Source organism: Chanodichthys erythropterus, chromosome 18 (genome assembly GCF_024489055.1).
Source record: "Chanodichthys erythropterus isolate Z2021 chromosome 18, ASM2448905v1, whole genome shotgun sequence".
In the NCBI taxonomy this organism is placed as follows: domain Eukaryota; kingdom Metazoa; phylum Chordata; class Actinopteri; order Cypriniformes; family Xenocyprididae; genus Chanodichthys; species Chanodichthys erythropterus.
In genome coordinates this window covers 34,688,314-34,716,092 of record NC_090238.1, presented here as the reverse complement: position 1 = coordinate 34,716,092, position 27,779 = coordinate 34,688,314, and the positions used below count along the sequence as shown (strand labels likewise).

The 27,779-nt window shown below is 36.9% G+C and overlaps 1 protein-coding gene across 2 annotated transcripts; it reads left to right on the top strand.

Annotated features, from left to right (window-relative positions):
• The first annotated feature begins 274 nt into the window (after positions 1–274).
• On the top strand, positions 275–26,604 carry asxl2 (ASXL transcriptional regulator 2). Of its 2 annotated transcripts, XM_067366866.1 has the most exons (12): positions 275–420; positions 4,068–4,150; positions 6,957–7,065; positions 8,061–8,205; positions 13,555–13,673; positions 14,597–14,714; positions 16,217–16,357; positions 16,437–16,597; positions 16,719–16,815; positions 17,841–17,946; positions 19,148–19,781; positions 20,767–26,604. In XM_067366866.1, exons 1-12 carry the CDS (start codon positions 364–366, stop codon positions 22,639–22,641), a joined length of 3,645 nt encoding a protein of 1,214 aa, XP_067222967.1. In that variant the 5' UTR covers positions 275–363; the 3' UTR covers positions 22,642–26,604. The 2 variants fall into 2 exon arrangements, with proteins under 2 accessions (XP_067222967.1, XP_067222969.1); XM_067366868.1 differs by lacking the exons at positions 275–420; positions 4,068–4,150; positions 6,957–7,065; positions 8,061–8,205 and adding an exon at positions 9,992–10,620.
• The last annotated feature ends 1,175 nt before the right edge of the window (positions 26,605–27,779 follow it).

Sequence of the window (27,779 nt, the reverse complement as noted above, 5' to 3'; positions counted from 1 at the left end):
TATGTTGTCAGCGTAGCCTAGCCTGAAAATAAAGCTCTTGTTTTAAATTCACGATAATAAATAGCCTCTTCTAAATGTAATTTGATCGGTATAAACGCTTAAAATTGATACTACATGTAAGCGTGTGTGTCTGGAGCTTGAAACGTTTATACAAACGAAAACAAAGAGAGAGGTTAGCTTTGGGTAGGTGGTTTCCCCCGAACTGTCATCGTACAGTAAGATGACGTTTCCCAGAGGGTCACATGATTTGTCTCTTACAGTAAAAACCCAATATGGCAGAGATGGCAGGTCTTGCACGGTAACTAAAGCAACATCAACACTTTCTAAAGCACCCTGGTCGATTTTTCGCGACCGACCGCCGACATGAGGGAACGACAGAAGAAGAAAAAGGGGAGGACGTGGGCAGAGGCAGCCAAAACGGTAAAACAAGAGATTCTTGAGAGCTTGTTTAGCTTGTTTTCGCCTTGTGCTCCCACTTGTACAACTGTGTTTATGAGTTCATGACCCGCTGGTGTAGGCGAAGTATTGCGTATGCATTTCGGGGCCTGTTTTCTGTTGGTGTTGCCAAAGTGCATTAAGATCCATACACTATAAAGCATGGCATAACGCGTGCATGAAACGCTTTTCTCCATAATTACGTAACATTTAGGAACTTTTTTGATCCGGGAAGTGATTTGATGAAACGTCTGTAGCGTGACGTTCGTGTCAGTTGCTAGCTCGCGCGAGGCAGCTTAGCGCGCTTATGTAGACTAGTGACACTTAGCCAGTTAGCTTAGCTCACCTAAACCTACAAAAACAACCCTGTATTCTCATTAACATATTAAATATACTTTTATATCACTCTGCTTCAGAATTCGTCAGTGTTTTCTGCTGTAAAATGTCAGAATTACCGCTTGCTTTAGCATGTTGACCGCGAGTTTGTAGCTTGTTTACTTTTTGACGCCGTTAAAATGGATGTTTTGCTATGGTATTTTGAATTCAGACGAACTTAACGCATTGCTGTTGCATATAACCCTGTTTGTAATATTCGACACACTATCTGAACAGTGAATGATACAGGTGTCCCTTCAGGACTTCAAACTTCACATATATTCACAGCTTTTAATAATGCACCTGTTTGCGATGTTCGACTTGTGAACCAGTCTTCAGTCGGATGGTTTTGATGACTCGGATAACGAATCTCACAGAACCATTTGTTTATTGAGAGCGGTTCCTGAACTTAATTTGGGTTATTTTGGGCATCTCCAACTCGCAGTGATCCGGGTCAACAGCTCAACCACACATTTGACCATAAACTGCAAATAAAAAGTACTGGAAATACTTATGACATGACTGCATAACATGTTTACAGTAGAATGAGCTTGGACACATGCAAATTCAATAAAGCCCTTTGTAAAGCTACAGCAGAAATGCAAAATAAATAATGAAACACCTTCTGAAAACTCGTATGCCCTGACTGCATATAACTGGTTTAAAAGTACAATGAATGGGGACACAAGCAATTACAATAAAAACCCATTTATAAAACATAAAGGCATTAAAGGTGCAATATGTAAGATTTTTGCAGTAAAATATCCAAAAATCACTAGGCCAGTGTATATTTTGTTCACTTGAGTACTTACAATATCCCAAATGTTTCCAACTGTTTGTAAATCGTGAGAAAATTGCAATTTTAATCAAGGCTCCTGGACGTGTGAGGAGTCGCCTGTCAATTGCGTCATACCCGCGTTTCCCTCAGTTTCCGGGTTTATTTTGTAGAAACCATGGAAACACCAAAAACGCTTTAATATATTACATGTTTTAATAGACAAGGGAACAACTGTTTAGATATATTTATAGACAGAAAACTAATTATTGTTATATAGCTCAACACATTTAGTCTTATTGTTTAAATAAAATGTTGAATTTTTTTTTTTTTAACGAGTATCATGCTTTACCATGCCTCAGAGAAAAACACTATTCTGTCAAGTAGCTAACATAGCATAATCAGATGCAGCTTTATTTTTAGTAACAGTAATACAGAATTTTCTCCATCATACAATACGTTAAAATTAATTGCATGCCATTTATCAACACAAGCCATCCAGCATTTAATATGATATTCTAAAATCGAGTTATAACATCATTTTCAACACACTCAAATGTATCTAATATGATAAACAGAGCTGCATTACCTCATACTCATGACCGGAAAAGCGGAAGCGGCGCCGGCGACTGTGTCATAATAAAAGTTCTGCTGCTCGTGAGGTGTGTCTTGTGCAATCGCTCCAGCGGCCTCGTTCGGCTCCCACAACACTCGGTCCTGCTCTGCTTCATACTACAGTACCATTAATAATCGCATAAATATCCCAATTCTTTTCCACCAGCCGTTGAGATGAAGACCACATGTCCCAAGATTCCGCGCTCAAACTTGGCGTCATCAGGCTACGCCTTTGTTTTGAACAGTCCTCTAGCGACCTCTAGCGGACAGAAAATATTACATATTGCACCTTTAAATGAAAACGCAACCTTTCTATTATCTACGTGCATGTTTTAAATCTTATTGTCAGCAATTCATACATGCATATGTTTTAATTTTTTAGAAAAAAAATTGACCTCATCGGCATGAATCGGAAGTCGTCATAGTCTGTTCTTCCCTATTGTGACACATATCCCAATTGAAACAGCTTCTTGACTTTGTTAATACAGTTTTTTGCACAATATATATGCAGAAAAACAATTATTTTAACTTTATGTAAATGTCTGTTTACATAAAGAAAGAGTCCCAGCTAGTAGGCTATATCACGTGAGGATGCTTCTGGTAGCGAATCATTTATAGCCTTTTCTCACAGCAGCTGCGATAATTAAACATTATTTTGATGGCGGATTTTATGATATGACAACCTTGCAGATTAAAATGTACAGAAATTGAAATCTACAGGTAACGATAATACATACTAAATACACAGTCACGCAATGCTGATGTTAACATTAACAATTTGAAAACAAAGTATAACAATAATAATAATTTGCACGTCTTGACATGATCTGAGCTAAGCGATCGTTAGATTTAATCACCATTGGTAGCGCGATTTATTGTAAATGCTTTTTTTTTTTTCTCAGTTGGTCAGAACAAAAGTGGCAGACATGTTACTAACTTGTTCAGATTACATTTTCCAGTGAAATTTCTTAGTGGGTGCATGACACTATAGTTAATTTATGTAAGTGAGGATAGCAAAATAAAGTAAACTGTGACATATTATACCCAAAAATTCTTCATACAGTGGACTACCAGTAAAACATAAAAATTTAGAACCAAAAATTATTCAGACACTTTGACCTGACCATGTTTTGCTTAAGTGTTATCTGACATAATTAAGATTAATTTTTGTTCTGAGATCTTGTTAGTACCATTTTTTTAAACTATAGTGAATAAACTGTAATAATGAATGAAATGTTCAAGATGTCTAAATACATTTTGGTTTGACTGTATGTCAAAAGATCAATGCAAATATATGATTTAGTAGTATATCATAACTATAGTAGTATATCAGTGATACTAAAATGACACTGGTGTTTGGATACAGTTTGGGGACACTGTTTGTGCCTTGTGTCTAAGAGAAGAAACCTGGTTTCATGTAGGCAAAAGATGCATCATGAATAAATGTACTTTATTGACCAAAGTAAAGAATGACTGAAATGAACGCAGGATGTGAGATCATGTCATCACTATGACACAGCAGGGGTGAAGCAGCTCTTGGGCCTCCGTCCAGCAGCTGACTTCATGTGTGGCTAAAAGCCACAGATCACTTGGAATGTCTGGAGTCTGTTTGCATTTCCCAAACTCTCAAAATACAACCACTTTTGAACATAGTTCAAAGTATCAAACTAACACGTTTCTCTGGGTTAGTTTCAAAGAATGGGATTGTCTGTTTCACTGTGGTCAAGTAATGATAATTCAAAGGCATTATTGTCTAACAAACCTCTTTTTGGACTGACCATCAGTTCTGCTTCATCCTTTCTCTGCGGTTGCTGCCATAGTGAGTCATTGCTGAATTGTTCACTTGTTCCCGTAATACTGTTCGCAGGTGCTTGAGAAGTACCCCAACACACCGATGAGTCATAAAGAGATCCTGCAAGTAATTCAGAGAGAAAGGCTTAAGGAGATAAGGTGAGGTCATTCTCCAGATGTTTATAAGAAAATAGCCATTTCTTTATCAAACACTTGCCCTGAACATTTATGTTTTATTTACTGTCTTTTGTTTTATTTTTCCAAAGCAAAATTTAATGTGGCAACGTATCTAATTATCACATCTCTTTTTTTTTTTGTTTCATTTCTCTGTTGTCTTCCAGAAGGTAAGATTATACAGTAGTACACCCTCCCCTCCAACTAACTTAAATTCATTAGCCAATCTCTATGCATGTTATTAACATGTCCCCAGTTGACACAGCATGCAAAGGGACTCCGTAAACTCCAAGAGCGAGGACCTAATAGCCATGGCTTTGACCATTGTGCTTGTCCTCAGAAATGGCTAGTGGCTTGTTGTGCTTCTGGCAGTTTTGCTTTGTTTGAAGATACTTTATAATATCTACAATCACAAAAAAAGCAACATTTTGCATCAATTGTTTTGAGTTATGACAACTTTGAGTGTATTTGCGTTCAAGCTACATTGAGTTAGAGAAACTTAATTCAAAATTCAAAATTTGTGTTTATGCTACAAATTAAGTCACTCCAATTACCAGAGTTGTAGCCTTTGAACCAATTAATCTGATCTATTTCAGTTCAGATCAAAAGCTATCATCATAGCACATGCTAACATAACTTATTTAACATGTATATTTAATGAACAGGTAAGATATTACTCATCACTGGCATTAGCGCAGTCATTGCTTATAGAGTCAATTTAGTGTTTACCTTCATGTATCTACTCTTCAGCACAATGATAACCACAAAAACTTCAGCATTACAGAAACTCTTTTAAATGTCAAACATAACAGCATTAAACACTAATAGGTCTTTTACTTAACCAAAAAAACCCTCATAAAATAACACTTAATTTCAACATTTATTCTCCTTATCCAGTCCTATGCAAAGCATGCTGGAACTAGAAATCCACTGCCTAATTTCCGAAGTTATCAAGACAGTTTCATTAAGTTACTACAACATAATTTTTTAGAAAAGCCAATTAACGCAGAAATTTGAGTTTAAATTACAAATGATATTAAGTTGCTGTAATGATCAACATTATTATGTCAACAAAATTATGTTTGCAACTTAAAAGGTTTAGTTAAAACAATAAATTCGATGCATTTAAGTTGTGGTAACAGGTCCCTTGAATTACTTTATAGATTGTATGTACTGAATGCGTGTTTAGCCTCAAGCTAATTTTTACTATTATTTATTCAAGACTAAAGGCCAGATTTACTAAACAGGGCAAATTAGCATGAGAGCGTAATTCCCAAAAAAACGCAGATGGGAGTGGAAAGTTCTGTGCGTGATCTACTGATGACACGCAAATTAAAGAACAGAGACTCAGCCGGATCATTTCCATAATGACCAACACAATCTACAAAGAGCTGCGCAAATTAGCGTCTGGTTTCTGGGTGGTAAATAATGGCTCAAATACCAGTAAATTGACTAGCGCAAACCTTAGTAAATCACCTTGCATGATTCATTTGTATATTCTCCTCCCATAAATTTTGCGTCTGGAAAGGAAACTCCTACAAATGCATATGCAGTAAGGTCGGCCGCAAAAATAACCACCCACGCCTTTCAATGCTAATTTTGCCGTGTCTTTTTAGTAAATCCTGACAGTAGTTTTTTAATGTTATAATGAAAGAGGGTTTGCGTTGGTGCAAGCTGTTAGTAAATCTGGCCCTAAAACTATGAAAATTGCTACAATACAAAAAAGTTATAGAAAACAAAAATAATACAGATGGAACTCCCTCAGGGATATTATCCTTAAATAAAACCATAAAAAACATTTTTTTTTTAATTGGAAGAAAGCTGAAATAAAATAATACTCAATGAAAATTAGGAATGTTTCCTAAGCAACTAACTGAAATAAGTTAATAAAGCACTAAAATTACTAACTGGAAATAAACAAAAACTCAACTAACACCAAAACTGAAATAAAAATAAATATACCTAAAAAGTAATATAATAAAAGTGACAAAAGCACATAACAAAATGACTAAAAATTAAACTAATATTAAAATGAAAACTTACAATATAAAAAAGCTCATTTAAAATATTAATAAAAACTGTAATAGTATATAAATGATACAAAAATCACCCCCTTTCACATACTTCCACTTTAGTTTTTCCTTACATTTACATTTATATTTTCTTTGCATACAGTACAATTGAATAATAAAATATTGTAAGTACTTAATTTTAATGTTTTGGTAGATTGTGCATGAAATTATTCCTCTGTAGGATGAATATCAAAATGTTAAACAAAAATGTTTGTAGCAGTTTGTTTGTACTATATTGTACTGAAATTTGTGCATTTTGCAACACAATTATACAGTAATATATACTATGTTATTATATTAATCTTGCCAGATCAAAAGCCAGGCATCAGTCTTTAGTGTGTAATGTTGCTGTTTGATCATGAAAAAGGCCTGCAAAGTTGCAAAACACAATATCACTCCGAAGGGAGTTGTTCTCTAGTTTTGAGGTGGGAATGAACACGTCACATTATTCCTCATTTAAAAAAGCAGCTATTTGCACAAAGTGAAAATAGCGATATATTCTACTTGCACTATAAAAACAGCAGTTCTTTGCAATAAGTGCAAATAGTTGTTAGAGGCTATTTATATTTGTTATATATATGGCCTCTTTAATTCAAATTTATATTCACATTCATGCACAAATATCTGGAAACCAACCAGTGAACTGTGATCTTTGTTGCAGCTTTTCAGTTGTGTAAAGATGGTGACTGATTTAATTAGATGATTTTTTCATGTTTCAGTGGGACTTCCCCTCTTGCCTGTCTCAATGCCATGCTCCACACAAACTCACGTGGAGAGGAAGGGATCTTCTACAAGGTCCCCGGTCGAATGGGAGTCTATACACTGAAGGTAAACAAGGCTAGTCACACCGCAACTCTCACAGAATAAATGTTTCTTATCTGAGAACAGGTCCTGTCGCTCAGCATGTCACTACGATCATAGTTTAGATTTTCAGATAGTATAACATGTATACCTTGAATGCACCGTAAGTTGCATTGGATAAAAGTGCCTGCCAAATAATGAAATAAAAGTAAATATAAATGCCGGTTACATTTGTTTATCTGAGTTCCTACGGCTCTGTTGACTGGCATAAATATTTACTGGTTGGCTTCTTACCTCAAGAATAGGACGTTTTCTGTAAATATAGGAAATTTTTCCTCATCATCTGCGCCTGTCTTGTGTGGTGTGCCCCAGGGATCCATTTTGGGACCTTTATTGTTTTCCCATTATATGCTTCCCTTGGCCCACATTTTTCACTGTTTCTCAATATTGGTGATCTTCTTGTGTCATACTGTCCTGCTTGGGCACTTAGATCTTCTAATCACTTGATCTTAACTGTGCCATGGTGTCGCTACAAATCAAAGGGTGATTGGGCCTTTTCTGTGGCTGGCCCCAAGCTTTGGAATGGTCTCCCGTATCACGTGAGGTCTGCTCCTTCATTGGACATTTTAAATTTGGAAATTTTATCTCATTTTAGCTTTTGGAAACCTGTAATTGTTGTTTTTATTGTTTTAGACCTACTTTCTACACTGTATAGCACTTTGTATCGATATATATTGTTTAAATGTGCTCTATAAATAAATGTTGTTGTACCGTCTGCTGTTATAATTAATTAACACTCAGTTCACGTTAGCATAACAATCCATACTTGTCATTATTAAGCTTTTTTAAATTGAAAATGTAAAAAAAAAAGCAGATTTCTACATATTTATGCTCTACACATTCCTAATGATTTATTAAATGTGTAAATTAGCATTAATTGTTTGATCAGATTCAAATGAGCTGTTTTATGAAAATTAGTATTAGGCATCTGATATGTATGGTTTGTGTTTGTATGTGAGCAGAAGGACATTGGAGATGTGGCGAAGGAACTGTCAGAAGAGGATTCAGAGGACAGCAGTGATAACATGTCTGATACCCGATGCTCAGAAAATACCAGCACCACTACCTACAGCAAAGATGGACGCAGAGGAAGGTGGAAGAGGAGAGGTACCACATTTTTATGAACTCTGAATAGCCAAACTTAGAGCTGAAGTGTGTAATTTCTGCACCCGAGCGTTCCCCATCTGTCGTCGGTCAGATAGTTTCACTTCAAACTCATGTTACTGGACAGGCCAGTGTCTTGGATCGCTGAAATGGATTCTGGAAAAAAAATTGGAAAACGTATTTTAAAGGCGTCATAAACTGCATTTTTTAAATTTTATAATATTCTCTTATAATGTTATCAAGATTTTTACATTAAAAAACATCCTAATTAGAAGTAATAAGCTATTTTCTATCCTGTTTTTTCACCTTTCGAACATTCAAGACTTGGAAGTAAACGCCCACTGCTATGATTGTGTAACAGTGTTGCATAAAATACTTACTTGGAGTTACTATAGTTACAGTTGACAAAGGATGACTTACGGTGTTTTTGGAATTGTGATTTGAGTGTGCCATTGTTTGTCGCACTTATAGGCTATTCATTGTTTGTCCTTTTCGATAAAATGCAAAACGTATACATTGTCATTTGCAGTGTTGTTTTTTTAAATAAAACTAGATTAAAGAGTAGATTTAAAGAGAACTAGAGTAAAGTTTGATGACAAACCTTGATGTTGGCTTGGCAAAGCCAGGTCTGGAAGTTTAAAATAACTTTGAACTTTGAATAAGTTTGAAGGTTTTATTCAGAGAAAGTAAAAAAAATATTTTAGCATGTTGCAAGCATGATTTAACACATTGGTAATGTATTTTAACATGTTGCTTACATAAATTAGCATGTTGCTAGTATGACTTAACACGCTCCTAGCATTGTTAGATGTTCATGCAGTAGTAAATATGAGACAGAGCCAAACACTGGATTACGAGAGACACCTCTGAGGATTACAAGATGTTTTGAAGTGTTAAGTTGTGGAAAAACACAATCTTTGCATTGCCTACCTTGTGGCTTTTTCATTAAACAGACGATCAAAACTACGAAAAGTTCCATAGACTTTCATTGAGGGGGTCAAGACATTTGCACTATAATACTTATCAAGTATTTTAGCTATCACTGGCAAAGTTTAATGACTATCCTAGGACAACATGTTAAAACATGTTAACAGCATGCTAATTCATGCTAACAAAGTGTTAAAACATGCTAACATGTTAATTCATGTCAACAACGTGTAAAACATTTTGGCAAAATGTTAATTAATGCTAGCAAAGTGTTAAAACATTAATTCATGTTAGCAATGTGTTAAAACATCTAACAATGTGTTAATTCATGTTAGCAAAATGCTAATTCATCTTAGCAATATGTTAAATCATGTTAACAACCTGTTAAATAATGCTAACAATGTTAATTCATGTTAGCAACATGTTAAAACATGTTAATTCATGTCAACAAAGTGTAAAATATGTTAGCAACATGTTAATTAATGCTAGCAAAGTGTTTAAAACATGCTAATTCATCTTAGCAATGTGTTAAAACATGCTAGCAATGTGTTAAAACATGCTAGCAATGTGTTGAAACATGCTACCAATATGTTAAATCATGCTAACAACCTGTTAAATCATGCTAGCAACATGTTAATTCAAGTTAGGAACATGTTAAAACATGTTAACATGCTAATTATGTTAACAAACTATTAACTTATGTTAGCAACATGTTAAAACTGCCTCTGCAGAAGATCAACGCCTACTTCTACATCATTGCCTCTTTAGCCCCACCCACCAATTCAGAAGTAAATATGAGACAGACGCAAACACAGATTACGAGAGACGCCTCTGAGGATTACAAAACGTTTTAAGTGCCAAGTTGTGGAAAAACACAATCTTTGCAGCGCCTTCCTATATAACAGAGTATGATTGTGTGATGAATTTATTTTCTCGTTAAAGTGCATTACAGTATGTTTCACAATGTCTTTTCAAAATGACACAATTACACATATTATTTTACACAATATTTACACTAAACAGGAAAAACTCAGTAGATTTTGAAACTGATAGCAGGTGGCTAAAATATATCAATCTGTCACTAATATTTAAAGATTTGAAGAAATGTAGTTAAATTTGTGCAGTAAATTTGTGTATATAAAATGGTTTACTTTATGTAAATTTATCAGTAACCTATGGTCTTATGATCACTGTTAGATGGCTCATACGCTGGCTCTGGTATATGTATAAATGACCTCACATTGTAGATTTGCTTCTTTGAAGCCAAAATATTATTTGAATGCAGAACACCCTTTTAAACAGGAAATTCTACTTTTTTTCACTCTTTTTTTCCTTTGCAAGATTGATGCCACTTCCTCATTTATTTGAGTGCAGTGTGAAGTTATGTAGACAAACACAGGCTTTAACTCAGGCCATCTTGTAGAAACTTTTTAACTAAGTATTTGAGAATAATGCACTATAACAGAGTGAATTCATGCAGAACCAAGTGCTGTAAGTAACACTTTCATCTTAATATGCTGTGAATTGAGAAAATGGGGATTGTTGTGCCAGAGAGAGAAACTAACTCAGCAAAAACCAGGAAATAATTACCGCAGCAGCAGCATATTATTCATGAGAGTTAGTTTGATCAAGTATTTTTTGAAAACACTCCTTTTATAAATGTGCTTGGATGATCTATTACAGTGAAAGATAATGTTTTTATTTTTTGGGGTTAAGTTCTGACTCTGGTTGTTGTTAGTATAGGGTACAACAGGGCTAAAAGCTCCTTAAGACAAAATGTGTTTTTCACTACTCCCATAGTGTGTGAGTGCAGAAATATGTATGTTTGTATTGAACATATATGGAGCAACAGATTTTGTGTGAAAATAAATCATGAAAGTGGTTTATTTTGTTTAAAAATCATATAAATGCATGAGGTGGTGAAATGTTTTTAATAATGTGCAACTTAATACTTGTTAAAAAAATCACTTCAGGAAAGTTTGTACTATTTTCTGTTTATTTTGATAAATAAAATAATTAATTTTGTTCAGTAAATATTCTGTCATTAATATAAAAATATATTTTAAAAATACAGAAACAAATTATTTTTCAAAAGTAAAGATTTTGAAAGCATTGAAGGAGATGCCATAATAATTTAATATAGATTTTCAGTAGTATCAATAAATTATATTTTATTATTAGGGCTGGGACAATACTATCGATGCATTGCGATTCGTGGATCATTTCTGATATTTTCCGAATGCATCGCAAATCGATGCTCTAGGCTATTTTTTGGCCGCATGCTCAAATGCTCATGAAGAAGAGCACTCGTGCGTTCGACTGAGTCTGAGAATGTATTTGCACTTCAGAATGCTTTTATGACATGAGATTAATGTAAACAGCCCACTACAAACACCCTTGTAATTCGCTTCAACCTTTTCATCAAAACTTTATGAATGATTATTTTATAGAAGGTTTAAGTGGTGTGTAAGGAATTGGAAGGAAGTAGAGGACGGCTGTTTCTAATGCACGCAGTGCCATCTGCTGTTAAAAACAAAGCTCCGAATCGATTAAAGAGAGAATCATGATACATACGAAACATATCAGAATCGATAAGATTCGCGATGCATCGATGTATTGTACCAGCCCTATTTATTATATGTTATATGATTAATATCATATTTTTAAATATGATGGTTTCATTATAAATATGGTGATTTTCTCTAAAGCCGGGTTCAGACTGCACGATTTTAGCCCCGATTTTGGCTCGCCGACAGGTTTTGCGAAATCGCCGACAAATGCCCAAAAATCACAGGTAAATCGGTGCTCGTTCACGCGAGTGACAATCACACAGTGTGAATGAGCAAAGACGCGATCTGAGAGAATCGCCGACGAGTCGCCGACACCCGTGAGATATTTGGCATGCTAAATATCTGGCGATTCAAAATCCTGCTGTGTGAAAAGTGTTCTGACTGAAAACTACATCGGCGATGACTGACAGCCAATGAGAGAGCAAGATACAGAGCAGCGGGGAGGAGTTATAGACCACAATATCAGCAAGCATGGCTTCGTTTCAGATAAACATTACAATTATATCAAAAAGAAACAAAGCACATTGCAGAACACACAATCCACAGTCTCCCCAACCATTTCCTCCTCCATATTCTTCTTTTCTTTTTCTTGTTTTCGCTGCAAATTAGCGCACGGGCAATTCGTATTGCAAGCTTCTTGCTTTTTTAATAATAATAATAATAATAACAACTCTGGTCTTGCATGCATGATATCGCGTTGTTTCCTTGTCACATCTCGCGTGTGTTTGGTTGTGAAACGCAGTTTGCGTGCCAGACAGAGTTGTCGGCGATTCTTCCTAATGTAAAGTCATGCAGTGTGAAACCTTCTGTCGCCGATCCATCGTGCAGTTTGAACACAGCAGCGACTGAATTCTGGCCAAGATAGTCATGCAGTGTGAAAAGAACAGTGACCCGACTACTTTGAAAATCATGCAGTCTGAACTGGGCTTAAGGAAGAGTCCGCCAGCTGTTTGTCATGTTAATTATTGTGCCTTTTACCCAAACAGCAGGGGCGCTGTTTACCCAAATACCATACTTTTACATATTCTTCCATTAATGAAAAACTGTTGCTTTAATTACCTTGAACAAAACTGAAAATCAGTAAGAAGACATTTGTCTCAAAGTATATTCAATAATTTTAGCAATTCTTATTTGCTACTTAAATCTACAGCATTTTAAATAACATCAAATATTATATGAAATTGGCACAGAATCGACTTTGCGCTGCTGTCCATGATCATGTCAAGGATTAGTCAAATTTCCGTGTGCATCTTGAAAAGCGGATGTTTTGGAAAGTGTTGCAGCAACTTTTTGTGCTGTCTAGTTGTTTAGAGGAAAATAAAATCAACTGCGCCTTTTACCCTGGTGCGCCTTTAGTCCCGTTGTACCCCTACTGGACCAGTGCTTTGTTGCCAATACATCTTACTTTGCTGAATATATACATTTATTTTTTATTTTATTTTTTTGTGATGTACTGAATGATGTTAAATATGTCACAAGGTAAAGTTATCTAGCTGGCTGGATAGATGACTTGTGAGAATGACTTGTCTTGGAAGAATCGGGAAGAATGAGTTGCAGTTGGCATTTATTAACAAATGATCAAACAGTATGTATTTGTTTTCCAGCAGAAGTTTATGAATTCATAGCCGTCATTGAACAGTGTAAAAGCATGTAATTTCAAGTGTTTACTGCAAGTTAACAACTCAACTTATAATGAAAAATATATTAAAAAAATTCAGACAATTAAACTTAAATTAAAAATGACCTTGAATGAGAATGTTACAGAGTGAAATTATGTTTGTGCATATGCCTGTTCAGTTGTGTTTGTGGTACAGATGTCAATATGCCCAATGTATTGCTTTCCAATCATTCTCAGTGCCAGCAAAACTGCAGTCTCAGCCGTCCTCCCCACAGTCCCGCTGTTCATCTCCATCAGTCTCCAGCAGCAAACTCATGTCCCCGTCACAGAAACACAGCAAGAAGGCCCTCAAACAGGTGCTGCCATTTACCATTTACACCTCTTACTACTGTTTATTTCTCAAGTTGTAAAAACATTTACTGCAAATAGCACAGGTGTCTTATTTTCATGATATTTTTTATATTACGATAACAATAAATCACATTGTTATTTTTTGCTTGAAATCCCCCCCCCCCCCTTTATTAATCCTTTATTAAACCTTTATTAAACAACCATGTGGTAATGCCTCTTTGGATAATCAATGAATTAAAAATACATTGTAGGTACTTAATTTTAAGTTGTAATTACAAATAGAACAAAATTATGTAAAAATTAAGATAATTCATTACAAGTTAACACCTGGTTAAAGTCAGGCCCTTTTTACACCTGGTATTAAGATGCATTTTGGTCGATTGGATAAGACTGAACGACACTAAATACAGGTGTAAACGGGGTGTTACATGTTTTGAGCTTGTCCACTTTTGTCCACTTACAGAGGTAGTTGAAAACGCATTTGACCGGATTGCTTTCGAAGTGGAAACGCTCATGTGGTCGAATGTGTTCAAACAGCCGCTAAAGACCATCTACTCTCCACCTACTGACCTCATGCATAAACATTATGGGAAGTGGGCTAGCCAGACGGGATTTAAACTTTGTCTGCTGAAGACCCAAGTTTGGTTTGAAGGCAAAAAATGTACCAAACACAATGTTCTCTCACCATTCCTGATTGCTAACACACACTCACAGCGTTCGGCTGGTCTTGCGGCTGTCAGAGCAGAAACAAAAGCTGATGCGCATCTTAATACCAGGTGTAAACAGGGCCTATGATATTAACCACTGTTGACAAGTTTAAACCTTAAGCTGTTGAGAGACCGTCTGTGCTGTTTTTGGCAACACAGAAATAACCTTTATTTAACATGTGGGTTTATGGACATTCTCTTATTTTGCCCTTCATCTATAGGCACTGAAACAGCAGCAGCAGAGGAATCAACGCCGGCAATGTGGAATCCCCAACGCCTCAAGCCCACGGCTGCTCCTCAAGACTGTCAAAGACATGGCTCATGACTCCTCCAAATCCTGTACGTAAACAGTATTTGATACTACAGTATTTTTACAGTTTCATTAGGCACCTTTTCATCACGTGACACGTGAATGATACAAAATGTTTTTCACTGTGAATTTTACCTTCCTGACTGTGATGCAAATGTTTCCAAGAATGTTTAAATCCAGAGAAATAAGCAATTTTAACCAGGACTGTGCGTTGCTTATCAATGACATCATACCCGCGTTACCCTCAATTTCCGGTTTTATTTTGTATAAACCATGGAAAAACCAAAGACGCTTTAATATATTATGTGTTTTATAAGACAGGTGAGCAACTGTTTGGATACATTCATAGACAGAAAACTAATCATTACTTTATATCTCAACACAGCAAGTCTTATTGTCTTAAAGGGTTAGTTCACCCAAAAATGAAAATAATGTCATTTATTATTACTCACCCTCATGCCATTCCACACCCGTAAGACCTTCGTTAATCTTCAGAACACAAATTAAGATATTTTTGTTGAAATCCGATGGCTCCGTGAGGCCTCCCTAGGGAGCAATGATATTTCCTCTCTCAAGATCCATTAATGTACTAAAAACATATTTAAATCAGTTCATGTGAGTACAGTGGTTCAATATTAGTATTATAAAGCGACGAGAATTTTTTTGGACTGCCAAAAAAACAAAATAATGACTAACAAAATAATAATAACACATTAATAATGAATTAATGAAGGTCTTACGGGTGTGGCATGAGGGTGAGTAATAAATGACAGAATTTTCATTTTTGGGTGAACCAACCCTTTAAAGTCTTAATGTTTTCTTGATTTACTGTGAGTACCATGTTTTAACATGACTAATATCGGTGTAGTTTACTGCAGTGTAAAACAATAGTCTCATAGTAGCCACCGAGCGAATGCACAGAGTAACATTATAACAACTTTCAACACACAAATGTATCTAATATGATAAGACAGTGCTGTGTTACCCCACATACGCATGACAGGAAGCGCTCTTTTGCGGCATAATAAAAGCTCTGCTGCTCTTGATCCGTGTGTCGCGCTCGTCTCTCATTATCAGTCACTCCAGCGGCTGCGTTTCGCTCCAAAGACTTTCTGCCACACCCTGCTTCACACTACAGTAATGTTAATAAATCTATAATACATTAACTCATCCATGAATATGATTTCTGCCTGGGTCCCATCGGATTATTTTCCACCGGCTGTATACATGAAGACAACACCTCCCATGATTCCGTTAAATCAAGGCGTCATCAAGCTACACCTTTGTTTTGAATAAGCAACCTCTAGCGGAGAAAAATTACATATTGTGCCTTTTAATTATTATAAAAAATCATTTTGAATGAATGATTTAATGACTCACTCAAAGACTTCACTTGTTTCATTACTGGATGAAACAGTGTTTTCAATATCTGTGTTTTTATTCAAACTTTTATCCCAGTACTTCTGTAATAATTGCTGCATATTCGTGTAAATGCAAAAGAAATATAAAATGGTATGTCTGTTTTCTGCAGCCTGGGAGCTGAAACAGACAGAGCGCTGCCCTGCCAGTCCACAGAACTCTACCTCCAGCTCGTCCTCCTCTGTCAAAGCAGATGTGTGCCATGCGACCGGTGCCCGCAAGGTGTCTCAGCGCTCCAGTCGGCTCAGTGCCAGTGAGTATCATCACAGATTGATGTCATTTGTGTCAGCGCATTAGATGCTGTGACTGATCCCACCGCTTTGGATTTTCAGGACAACTGAGGCGTACCAAGTGTGAGATAGATGTTGAGACACCAGATTCCATCCTTGTCAACACTAACTTGCGAGCGCTGATCAACAAGCACACATTCTCAGTGTTGCCTACAGAGTGTCAACAGAAGCTTCTTAAGATGCTGCCAGAGGTTGACCAGCAGGTAGTGAGATGCAGATGAACCCTGCTGTGTTGAACATACAATATGATTTTGTGGATCGTGAATCACTGATTGTTATTGATGATTCAGTTTTGGTGCTTAGTGTGGTCACTTTTTGTTGCAGGCTAGTATGGATGGAGCATTGAAGGTGACCAGCTCTGCCCTGAACAATGAATTCTTCACATCAGCAGCACAGTCTTGGAAGGAGAGGTTGTCAGAGGGTCAGTTGTTGTCTTTTTTTGTTAATTTTACTGCCTGATACATCATTGGTCTTGAAGTTTTTTACTTCTCATCACACAGAAGCAAAAGTTTTTGGTCACAATTATAGAAATGCCCTATTTGGAGGTATTCTTTTCACCGCTAATTAATTTATTCCACACCACAACCGAAAGTGTCCAGCAACTGATGGGTTTACGAGATAAAATAAGTAGACTGCAAAAAAAGTGGTGTTCTTCCTCAGTATTTAGGTCTTGGTTTTTAGTGTAACTGTCTAAAGATTAATTTACTGTCAAGATTCATTTAAAATCAAGATGCATTTACTGGAGATTCATAATATGAAGTCTTGTTTTCTGTGAAACTGATATGAGTTTTGTTTAAAACAAGAACAAACATCTGCCAACAGGCTCAGAAAAATCAACTTAATTCAAAAGGAAACTCATTGACAAACATTTGTTCTTGTTTTAAGCATTAACTTGCTTCATTTTGTTATTGAAGACTTCATTTTACATTTGCATCGCAAGTAAATGTATCAAAGATGTTTCGATATTTGTATTGGGAAACAGGACAAGAATACATAAGATAAACATTTTTTTGCAATGTATGCAACATTTAATGCCAAAATTTTATGAATTTAAGTCTTTCCGCTCTGATTTAAGACCTTTTTAAGGCATTAATTTGGGTAAGGGTGAATTAAGGCTTTATAAGACCTGTAGAAACCCTGTAAGTATCTTGAGATACAGTAAAAGTTATATCCATATTTAAGTGATTGAGAGCAGAGGTATTCAAGCTACTTTTTTAAGTAATGGATATCTGTTGGAAGTTGCATTTTCAACGCTTTACTTTTCTCCCTAGACATTTACATTCTGAAAACATATTGACGTATTGTGTTCCCTTCAGTGTATTCCTTAAATTTTCTTCATTTGGTCTTAAAAAGGTCTTGAAAACGTCTTACATTTACACTCATAAAACCTGCAGAAACCCTGTACTTACATATTTGTATGTGGCTTATGCATAACTGTGTTCTCAGGTGAGTTTACCCCAGAGTTGAGACTGAGAATGCGGCAAGAAATTGAGAAGGAAAAGAAGGTGGAACTTTGGAAAGAGCATTTCTTTGAGAGCTACTATGGTGAACAGTAAGTCACCTTATGGAAATACTGAAAAAAGAAAATCAGAGATTGGTTTAGGTCAGGGGTACCTGTTAAGTAATCGCTACGGACCAGTGGTAGTTTGAAGGGTTTTACCAGCTGGAGTGAACTTTTCCAGAAAGTTCGCTTTGGCAAGCTGTTTCGCACTCCCAAAATAAACTCCAAACAAACTTTGTTTTGGCCTGATTTTGTTCAAAATGACTTCACAACAGTTCATTCTTCGATTTCGTTTGAAGTATATCTGGGCCATTGAGCTGTTACCATTTGTCTGTCACACTCACTCAGTTAAACGAGTGCCTCTGACATATATTGTGCACCGTAAAAAAAAAATCTGTGAAATTTACAGAAGAACACAAACAAAACAGCAGCTGTGGTTGCCAGAAATTTACTGTAAAAAATATGATGGCGACATTTTAGGTTTTACTGATTTAACTTAAATTTACAATAAAAAAACAACATATTAACTGATAAAATGTTAATATATCAACCTATTGAAGTACTAATATCTGTTTTGTACCTTTGTAATATACTGACAACCACCAAAAACAGGTGGTGACGAGAAAGTCACATGATGAATCAAAACTCATCACAAGCTGAAAAGGTAAATACTAATATAAAAGGTGCACAGTGTCATTTACACAAATACTAAACACCATCATGGTAACACACAATGCACTAAACATTAATTTAACAACATTAGATGTAAAATAAAACCCTAATGTACATAACTGATTAGAAAAAAGTAAGAAGATGGTTATTTCAACAAAAATACATCAAATGTGAAGTGTCATATAGGGAATTCTGGGAATGTCAATTTATGGTAATGTCAAATTATGCAATGACTTGTTCTTTTTCACTTCCAAAAATGGTAAATTTAAAAGTATTTTACTATAAAATTACATTAAATGTAAGGTTAGAACTATTACAGTTATTCACCGTATATCAAAAGGAAACTTAGTGTTAATCAATTAACAGTTTTTTACCATAGCATTTTTGCAGTCTTTTACAGTTAAAATCACAATCATTTTTTACAGTGTGATCCCGGTCACGTAGTTCTATGCCTTATTTTGGTTTCCAATCAACGTGAGGCCGAAAAATTGGTTAGTGGACCACTAGTTTAATCTATCATAGGTGATGTTTGATTTTTGACATCCTTTTTCTTAATCTTCTGTCTTTTCTTGCTTTTCAGCTCTGGACTGAGTATAGAGGAATCCAAAGAGCTGACAGAAGCCAGGGACATTCCTGAACCAGCTAAAAGCTCAGTCCAATCAGAAAAGCCAGAGATTGTCAAAGAGCCTCAGAAGATAAACCCAGTGACAGAGGTCATCCACATGGAGTTGAGATCCAGAGATGTCAAATCAACTATAACACATGCCTCACCTGAAGAGCCAGTCAAACCTCCTGCTTCAAAGCAATCACATTTATCCTTAGACACGAGGAAGGATACGCAGGAAGAATTGATTCCAGAGTCCTCTGTTCAAAAAGCAGAGGATCCCAAACCTGGCAGTGAGAAAACACTGGAGAATGAGATCACATGTAAGACCCCAGCATCTTCTTTGGAAGAGGAAGTTACATGTTTGAAAGGAAAGGAGACACAGACCACTAAAGAGGAAAGTCCCGTAGGTAATGCTGGACAGATCACGGAGAGCAATAAGGCTGGATCTCCAATAACTGCTGTCACATCTGAGCCTCTGAAGAGAAAAATCTCTACTGAACTGGATACAGAGCTCAGAATTGAGAAGAAGCCCCGTGTCTCTTCATCAGAAATGTCATCCACTGTGACAGCTAAAGAAAAAGTAGAACAGAGAGTACCACCACTCAAAGTAAGTTTTAGGTTTATCTCTTTTGAAGAAAAAAACAACTCGACCCTAAGTACTAGACTGTGGTGTGTTACTGAGTTTGACAGCTTTAAGCAGTTGACAAGGGTCACAACCGGTGTATACGTAAAAGTTAAAGGGATAGTTCACCCAAAAATGAATATTATCCAAAACACTGGTCACAAATTAGAGAAGAGGAGCTTGAGTTTGTTGCACAGCCCTATTTTTTTGAACCGTGAGAGGCGTATAATCTCACATAAACTTATGATACTCCTACATCCTACGTCATATATCACGTCAGGGGTTACTCTTTTGGCGCAAGTCGACTTGCGCAGTATGTGTATGGTCATCTGCCGGAAGCTAGTTATTTTAGTTTATAAAATTTTAAATATGGTTATTTTTTGCTTTGCTTCAGAAGGCCTTTATCAACCCCCTGGAGTCATATGGATTATTTTTATGATGGACTTTTTTGGGCTTCAAATCTCGAGAGCCATTCACTGCCATTATAAAACTGTAAAAATTCAGGATATTTTTTTATATAGCACTAATTTTGTGCTTCTGAAAGAAGATTGTCAAATAGACCTAGGCTTGAGGGTGAGTAAATTTTGGGATAATTTTAATTTTTGGGTGAACTATCCCTTTAATCATCATTTGTGCTATTTACATGAATGACACCTATTGTGTGAGTTGCTGAGGAGAGATTTGTTATAGATTTTCTAAGCAATCATACTTTTATACAGCCACCCAGAACACTCTTTCAAACACCTTAGAGTGCACTGGCAACTATCAAGAAAACTCTAGCAATCATAAGCTAAACTCTCTAGCTATCGCTAGCAATCATGCTTAATTGTGGTAGGGAGTTGTACCATGCATAGAACTTTAGAAAATGTAAAAATCAATTTTTTGCTGCTTTGTCCATTGTTTTTGTAATACATGTAAACTTTAGTGGAATTTTAGCTCTCATAGTTACATTTAAACTCTCTCTTTGCAGATCCCAGTGTCAAGAATTCTCTCTGCCCCTGCCTCTTTTGAGCAGGTATCTCCCAGGACTCCTGTTCCCTTGACACCCCCTAGCATTCGGCCCGGTCGCACCGGTGCACGCACTCTAGCTGACATCAAGGCAAAAGCCCAGTTAGCGCGTGCACAACGTGCTGCTGCTGCAGCAGCCGGGTCATCTTCCTCAAGAGGAACCGGCTCAGTTGAAGGTACCTCAACACCCTCTCCAGCTAGGTCCCTGTCAGAAGATTTTTCACCAGCAAGCAGCAGAAGTCAATCTGTGTCGCCTATAAAGCTAAGCTCTGGATCTCCGGCCCCTGAAGGCACAGTGACTCTCTCACAAACCTCTCCTTCCTCAGGTTTTACTGGACACACAGAATCGGGTTTTGTACTAGACTTCAGTGCAAGCCAGGGTTTTTTAAAAGAAAATCGCTCTTTGATGGGGTCGCAAACCACTCAGTGCACGCTAAACCCAACGGGCAATGATCAACATAACCTCCTTAGTCCTGGAGGGACGCTAGCACCTTCCAGTCAGGCAGGAAGTGCAATTGCACAAAACCAGAGACCACAGCAGACACCTTTTTCAGGAGCGTTAGTGACCAAGCCTAGCTCTTCAATCCCAGCAAACAATCCTCTGGTCACCCAGCTTCTTCAAGGTAAAGAGGTTCCATTGGAAAAGATCCTCCCAAAGCCACTAGCCAAAGTGGAGGTTCAGTCTATGGCAATTTCTGCCAAAGATGAAGGTACCACCACTGATGGGTTGAAAAAAGATAACCCAACAAACCAAGAAGATGTTAGCAAATTTGGGAACCAAATTCCTTTTGGCTCATCTGTGATGCAAGTCAGAAGTATGGACAAGTTGGTCAATGTTGGCACTCAGGACCAGATTCTCCATCCACCAAGGCACAAATGTGAGCAAAAGCACACCAATTCAAACTGTCAACCCTCTCAATTTCAGTCCTGTCAGTTAGGTCACCTTGAGAGCAGCCTGGACCAGAGTGTCCATCTAGGAATCTTTGGACGGAAGAGGTTATCTAAGCCAGCTATGACAGGACACTACCTCCTCAATGTCTCCACATATGGCAGAGTATCCGAGAGCAGCAAACGGCCGCACCTAGCTACTAATACAAGCTCTGCCCTTGCCAACCTGAAGAAAGAGAAAACTGAAACAGAGGAGAGTGTGAAAGGGAAGACAGAATCACTTGCAGGGTCTCATACCACCTCTCAAGGACTCCTGAATTTCCCAAAGGTCAAAGTGGAACAGCAGGGATGTTTTATCAATAAACCAGATGATGGTTTGGCATCCCAACCTTGTTCTGATATAAAGTCTGAATCTCCATCACTGAGCTGTTTATCCAGCCAAGAAAGCAGCACTTCTACTAGAACCAAAGAAACCTGCTCAAGAAGCTCACAGCTTGATATGTGCAGCAGTATACAGGGTAAAACAGAGCGATATCAGTTAAGTGACTGCAACCAACGCACGTTTTTGTCTCAGAAAGCCCATAATGGACCTCAGTATGGTGGCACTATCAGCATGTCTGTCCCTCATGCACTAAACCACAGCATGGCTGACACTCCAACTTCTCCCACTGTGTCCTGCAGCGGTGATGGTGAAACGGCTGGTGGAGGGATGATGTCTTTTTCCGTCACCGTCACTGCCATACCTGCAGGTCACCTACTGGATCAGAGCAGTCAGGGTGAGACCTCACCTGAGCAAGCCTACATAGAAACCTCTGGGATGGAGGATGTCCAATCAAAGTGCTACTGTCGGCTGAAGGCCATGATTATGTGCAAGGGATGTGGCGCTTTCTGTCACGATGATTGCATTGGTCCATCCAAACTATGCGTTTCATGTTTGGTGGTACGATAATGACTGTGACTCGTTCATTCATTAAAAAAAAAGCAATCACTGCAGTAAGGGTAACAGAAATGTTACAACAGTGATGCTCTTGCTGTGGTAACCTATTCATCTATCCATTGTCATTTGAGACAGGCTGTTGTGCTGTTATTCTTTGGGGGGAATTCACTAAGAATGAATTGCACCTGCTAATAGTGCTGCTTATTTGCACGTACATTCTGCTTTATTTTAGCGGTCGATTCAGGAAAGGAATTATGCAAATCAGGTAATGATGTAAACATGGCCAGCTACAAGTTCTGTTCTTGTACAGGGGCTTTCGCACTGGAGGAACCTCATTGTTCCTGGAACTAGTGGCGGAAGTACCTTTAGATTTTGAACTATATATTAGCTCCTACTTCAGAGTAGGGTCTAAACCAGCATTATAGGAACTACCAGTGACGTCATGACATGTCAAACACCAGCACCCAGCATTTTTTAAAAAAGCAGTGTAAACATATTTACTTCAGGAACATGGAAAACAGCATTTACCTGTTGTCTGCAATGCTGTATTCTTTTCTCCACCTAGATGATATGTAATACTACAAGTTGTCATAAGAGATTTCGGGCCTTATTTTAACAATCTAGGATTAGTTCTCTGGGAACTATCCTAGTGGCTTGTTCCTAGAACTATTCGGTGCGAAAGCCCCTTAAGTCAGTTCTGATTGCTTAGTTGTGGGGATAGCAGCAGACTACCGTGATATGGCAAGCTTTACTGGAACTGTACAGTATGGCTGCAATCCAGACACCTGAATCGGCTCTTTAGAGTGCAGAAAATGCACTTAACTACACTGTATGTCTGGATATGTGCCTGGTCATCATGCTTTTGTCTATCATTTACAGTTTCAGAGCTTTAAGCGCCTGGTTAAACTGGATTGCGGGTGGCTGCTAGTGAAAAAGATGCAGGTTTTTGTGCTGCATGAATTTGCTAGGGCTGGGACAATAAATCGATTCATGGATTAATTTCTGAGATTTTCTGAATGCATCGCGATTCTCCCTCAAATCAATTCTGAGCTTAGTTTTTAACAGCAGTCGGTGCTCTAGGCTAGTTTTTAAACTCGTTCAAATGCTCATGAAGAAGAGCGCTCGTGCGTTCGGTGCGTAATTTTTCAAGTTCAGTGGAAATCCCGCCTTGGAGCCGATTCTAAAACATTTCATTGGCCATGTCAATCACAATAACGATTGCCTACACCCAACCCTGATCCCTAAACCTACCCGTCACTGTAACCTCAGCCAATGAAATTGGGCAGTGATTTCCACTGAACCATTTGGGGGGAAAAAATATCACACGCGTTCGACTGAGTCTGTGTATGTATTTGCACCTCAGAATGCTTTTATGACGCGAGAGTAATGTAAACAGCTCACTGCAATACCCTTGTAATTAGCTTCAACCTTTTTGAACTTTATGAATAATTATTTTATAGAAGGTTCAAGTGGTGTGTGTAAGAAATTGGAAGCGAGCAGAGTACGGCTGTTTCTAAAGCACACAGTGCCATCTGAATCGATTCAGGAGAGAATCGTGATGCATTCGGAAAAATACCGAAACGATCCAGAATAATTTCTCGATTCCAATGCATCGATTTATTGTCCAAGCCCCAGAATTTGCCCCATTGCTTTTCTTTACAGCACAATTAGCATAGTAGAATATGATGTATGTAAAATGTGCAATGCCGAGTAATACTTCCTCTCATTCGTTGAGCACCTTTCTTTTAGACTCAAGACTAATAGTGGCAATATTTAAGGCTTGTTTCTTTTCTTTAATATTTTTGTAACAATTTTAGAAATGGAAATCAATATACTACTATTTTTATAGATGTTAAAAATCATGATTCCCCCCCATCCTCTCACCCCTCAGATTTTGGATCTTTTACATATAATTCACATTAGTTTGCTGGATTAGAAACATATAACATCAATATTTAGTCTTTGTTTATCCTGCAAAACAATTTGTTGGTTGGTTTTAGCCTTTGTGGCTCACAACCACACAACTGAAATACCAATTACTTTGCAGAATTACTGTGAATATGTAAACCTAATATATTAACCTGCCTTGTTACTAGGTTTATATGGTACTGTTAAAAGTTATTTATGGGATAGAAGGGAGTTTTGTCAATTATGTTAACAGGCTAGCACTTCTCTTGCATCGGTGGGTTTTACTTGAGAGCACAATGCAAGAACAGGTTTATACTGATAATGGCAATAATTTGTACATTTACAATATTTATAAAATAGAGCATTAGCCCCTTTAAATAATTTTCTTCAGAAAAAAAAAATAGGATTTATTAGGGTTGCACTTTTTTATGTTCAGAAAATGACTTTACCTTTGCTATACCTTCAAAAATGGCTTGTAAGAATGAATAGAATTAAAGCACTTCTTAATCAAATAATCTATTATACCCTCTCAGGAGAAAAAAAGAAAAACAGGTCTTAATCATTTCAGTAACCTGTGTCTAAACATTTGAGTTGTTTACGTCACATGAATGACATTGCCTCTAATTGGAATAGTAGATATTCCCAGTAACCTAATGCAGATATTTACAGGAAAACTATACGAGCAATGAAGTTAAACACTCAGAAGGGAGATTATATGAAGATGTTTGTTTTGTTTTATATTGTAAATACTGACTTTCTTTGAGATGTACAAACATTTTCTACAAAGCATTTTTGAATCTTGCCTACACATATCCGATTGTCTGATTGGGTTTTTGTTTGAGAAATACTGTCTGACACAAATCATAATTTTGATCATATTGCAACATTAAATGTTGTGGCTCAGTTTCTGTCCTGAAACAATTCTGCTAAACATAAATTTTGATACAAATAATTCTATGTATGTTTAAAAAAAAAAATGTCTTGCATCTTTGAATTAGTCTTTTTTTTTTTTTTTTTTTTTTTATCGTCTGACTTCCAGGCAATAGAAAAGTAAAAGAATTTTAGATAAGATTTGCTTGGTAATATACCAAAGTCAATTTATGGTAACTAGATAATCAGTTTTTGTTTTTAATGTCTGTCTAGTTAAGCAAAGTAATATATTTTAAGTAATATATTTTAATAAAAAGAAGTCTATTTACAAAACATTTAAGAAACAGGGTATTTACTATATCTTTATATTGGCTGTCCCATTTTGGTATACCTTTGTCTGAGGAGGTGTACAGACTTTTTACACGTTTTTTTTTTTGTACCAGGGCCCTTGTGATAGTCTGATCCCTTGTGTGGCTAGTTTTGCCTGCAATGAATTGATGTTCCCTCACAGTGGATTTTTAATTGACTAATAATATCTGTGACACTTTATTGAAGTCTAGCTTATTACAGAAAAGAAAAAAATCCATCAGGTTATACTGTAGTATTTGTGTTGGATGAATAACATTTTAATAGCTTGGTGGTTGGGTTGTGCTGAATGTCTTTGGGTGTGAGATTGTTTTTCAGGCTTTCAATTTGTCAGTGGGTAAACTATCGCTTTCATTTACATGTACTATACATATGCAGCATTTAAACATACAAGAGACTCATAGAATATAACTGTGATAACTCCGTTATACTTTATATCAGGCCTTAGAACTGATTTGAATTTTAAAAACTGATATTTGGGTTCTTGGAAATGTTTTAATTTGTCAGAGCTGTAAATCGTTGTTTATTTACTGCTTTAATTTCCTTTGATAGAGTTGCAATGCATGACTTGCCACCATCTCTGTCCTCAACCTTATATGCCTGTGACATTTTACAAAACACTTGGATTTTTAATTAAAGTCTGCGGAACCCTGAAATGATACAACTCTTAGTGCAGGAGATGTTGGTATTCCAGAACATTAGAGTGGCTTCCACAATGTGTGTTATGTCAAATATTTTATGTAAAATAAAGGTGAATGTAATATAGTAATTGTAATCAGCACTTGTAAAGCAAAGTGTATTTTATCAAGAAACAATATGAATAAAATGCAGTAAAACAAATGCAGTGATGGGGTATTTTTTGATGTAGGCTTAATTTAGTTGATTTTCAGTACAACATGGCTTTTATTGCATTTACTACATAATTATTAAAGGCCCACTGAAGTGCCGTGGAACGCACAGCATCATTTAATGTGTTGATGTTATTTCCACTGAAGCAGGAAAACAGGGAGGAACATATCTAACAGCTGCTCTGTTTTTTTTTTTTAAATGGCCAATAGCGTTTTGTTTATATCGCAGTTGAATTTTAGGGTTTACTCACACTAGGCGCTCTGAACTGTGCCCGAGCGCGTTTGACCCCCAAAGCGAGTGATCGCTCCATTCTGTGCCTGGGGCGCGGTTCATTTAGCCGTACCTGGCCCGCTTGGAAGAGGTGGGCGAGAGCACGGTACAGTTGGGCTCGACAATCTCGCTTGGGCTTGGTTCAAGACAACCGTGCCTAGTGTGAGTAATCTCTAACCGTTTCTTCTCTTAATCTCCTCTATATCGTTTTAAAAAATAGAATTATATGGAGAATTCAAATGGGTCTGATACGTTATGTGGTCTGCGTGGATTTGCGCGTATGATCCACTCTGTGCCAAGTTTTCACAACAAAACCCGCCCAATTGCTAGTCAAAACTAGCCCAATCGCGTTTCAGGGGGTCCCCCAATAAAAAAAACACATCCTGTGGAGTAAAATCCACGTTTTTTGTCAGGGTTCCCATGGTAAAATTAGCATTCCAGGGGCTAAATATGTTATGGGGTTGCTTCAACCCGCCGACATGAAAAACAACCCGCGGCAACACTGTTAAAGTTTCCCAATTCTGCTGGAAAACCATGGACTTGGCAGCACTGGGGCGGTATTCTAGAGAGCATTTGATTGAACAGAATGTCTGATGAGAAGCTGAAATGCAGGGTGATGTCACCAAAATCATTGATCCATTTTGGCAGAAGTGAGAGACTAAGTTTTGAACTAAATACGAATTTTGTCATTGTTTTGGAGTGCACTACCTTATAGATAAGAGTAAGTCTAACATGTTCATAATGAAAGCCAAAAAATGTTGACTTCATGGTGACTTTAATAATAAAAAAAAAAAACGTTCTCAATATTTTTAAAATGTTATTTTAATTAGAAAATCAAGTGCTATGCAATAACAATAGCGACCACTGGGTTTTTAGCAATGGAGCAC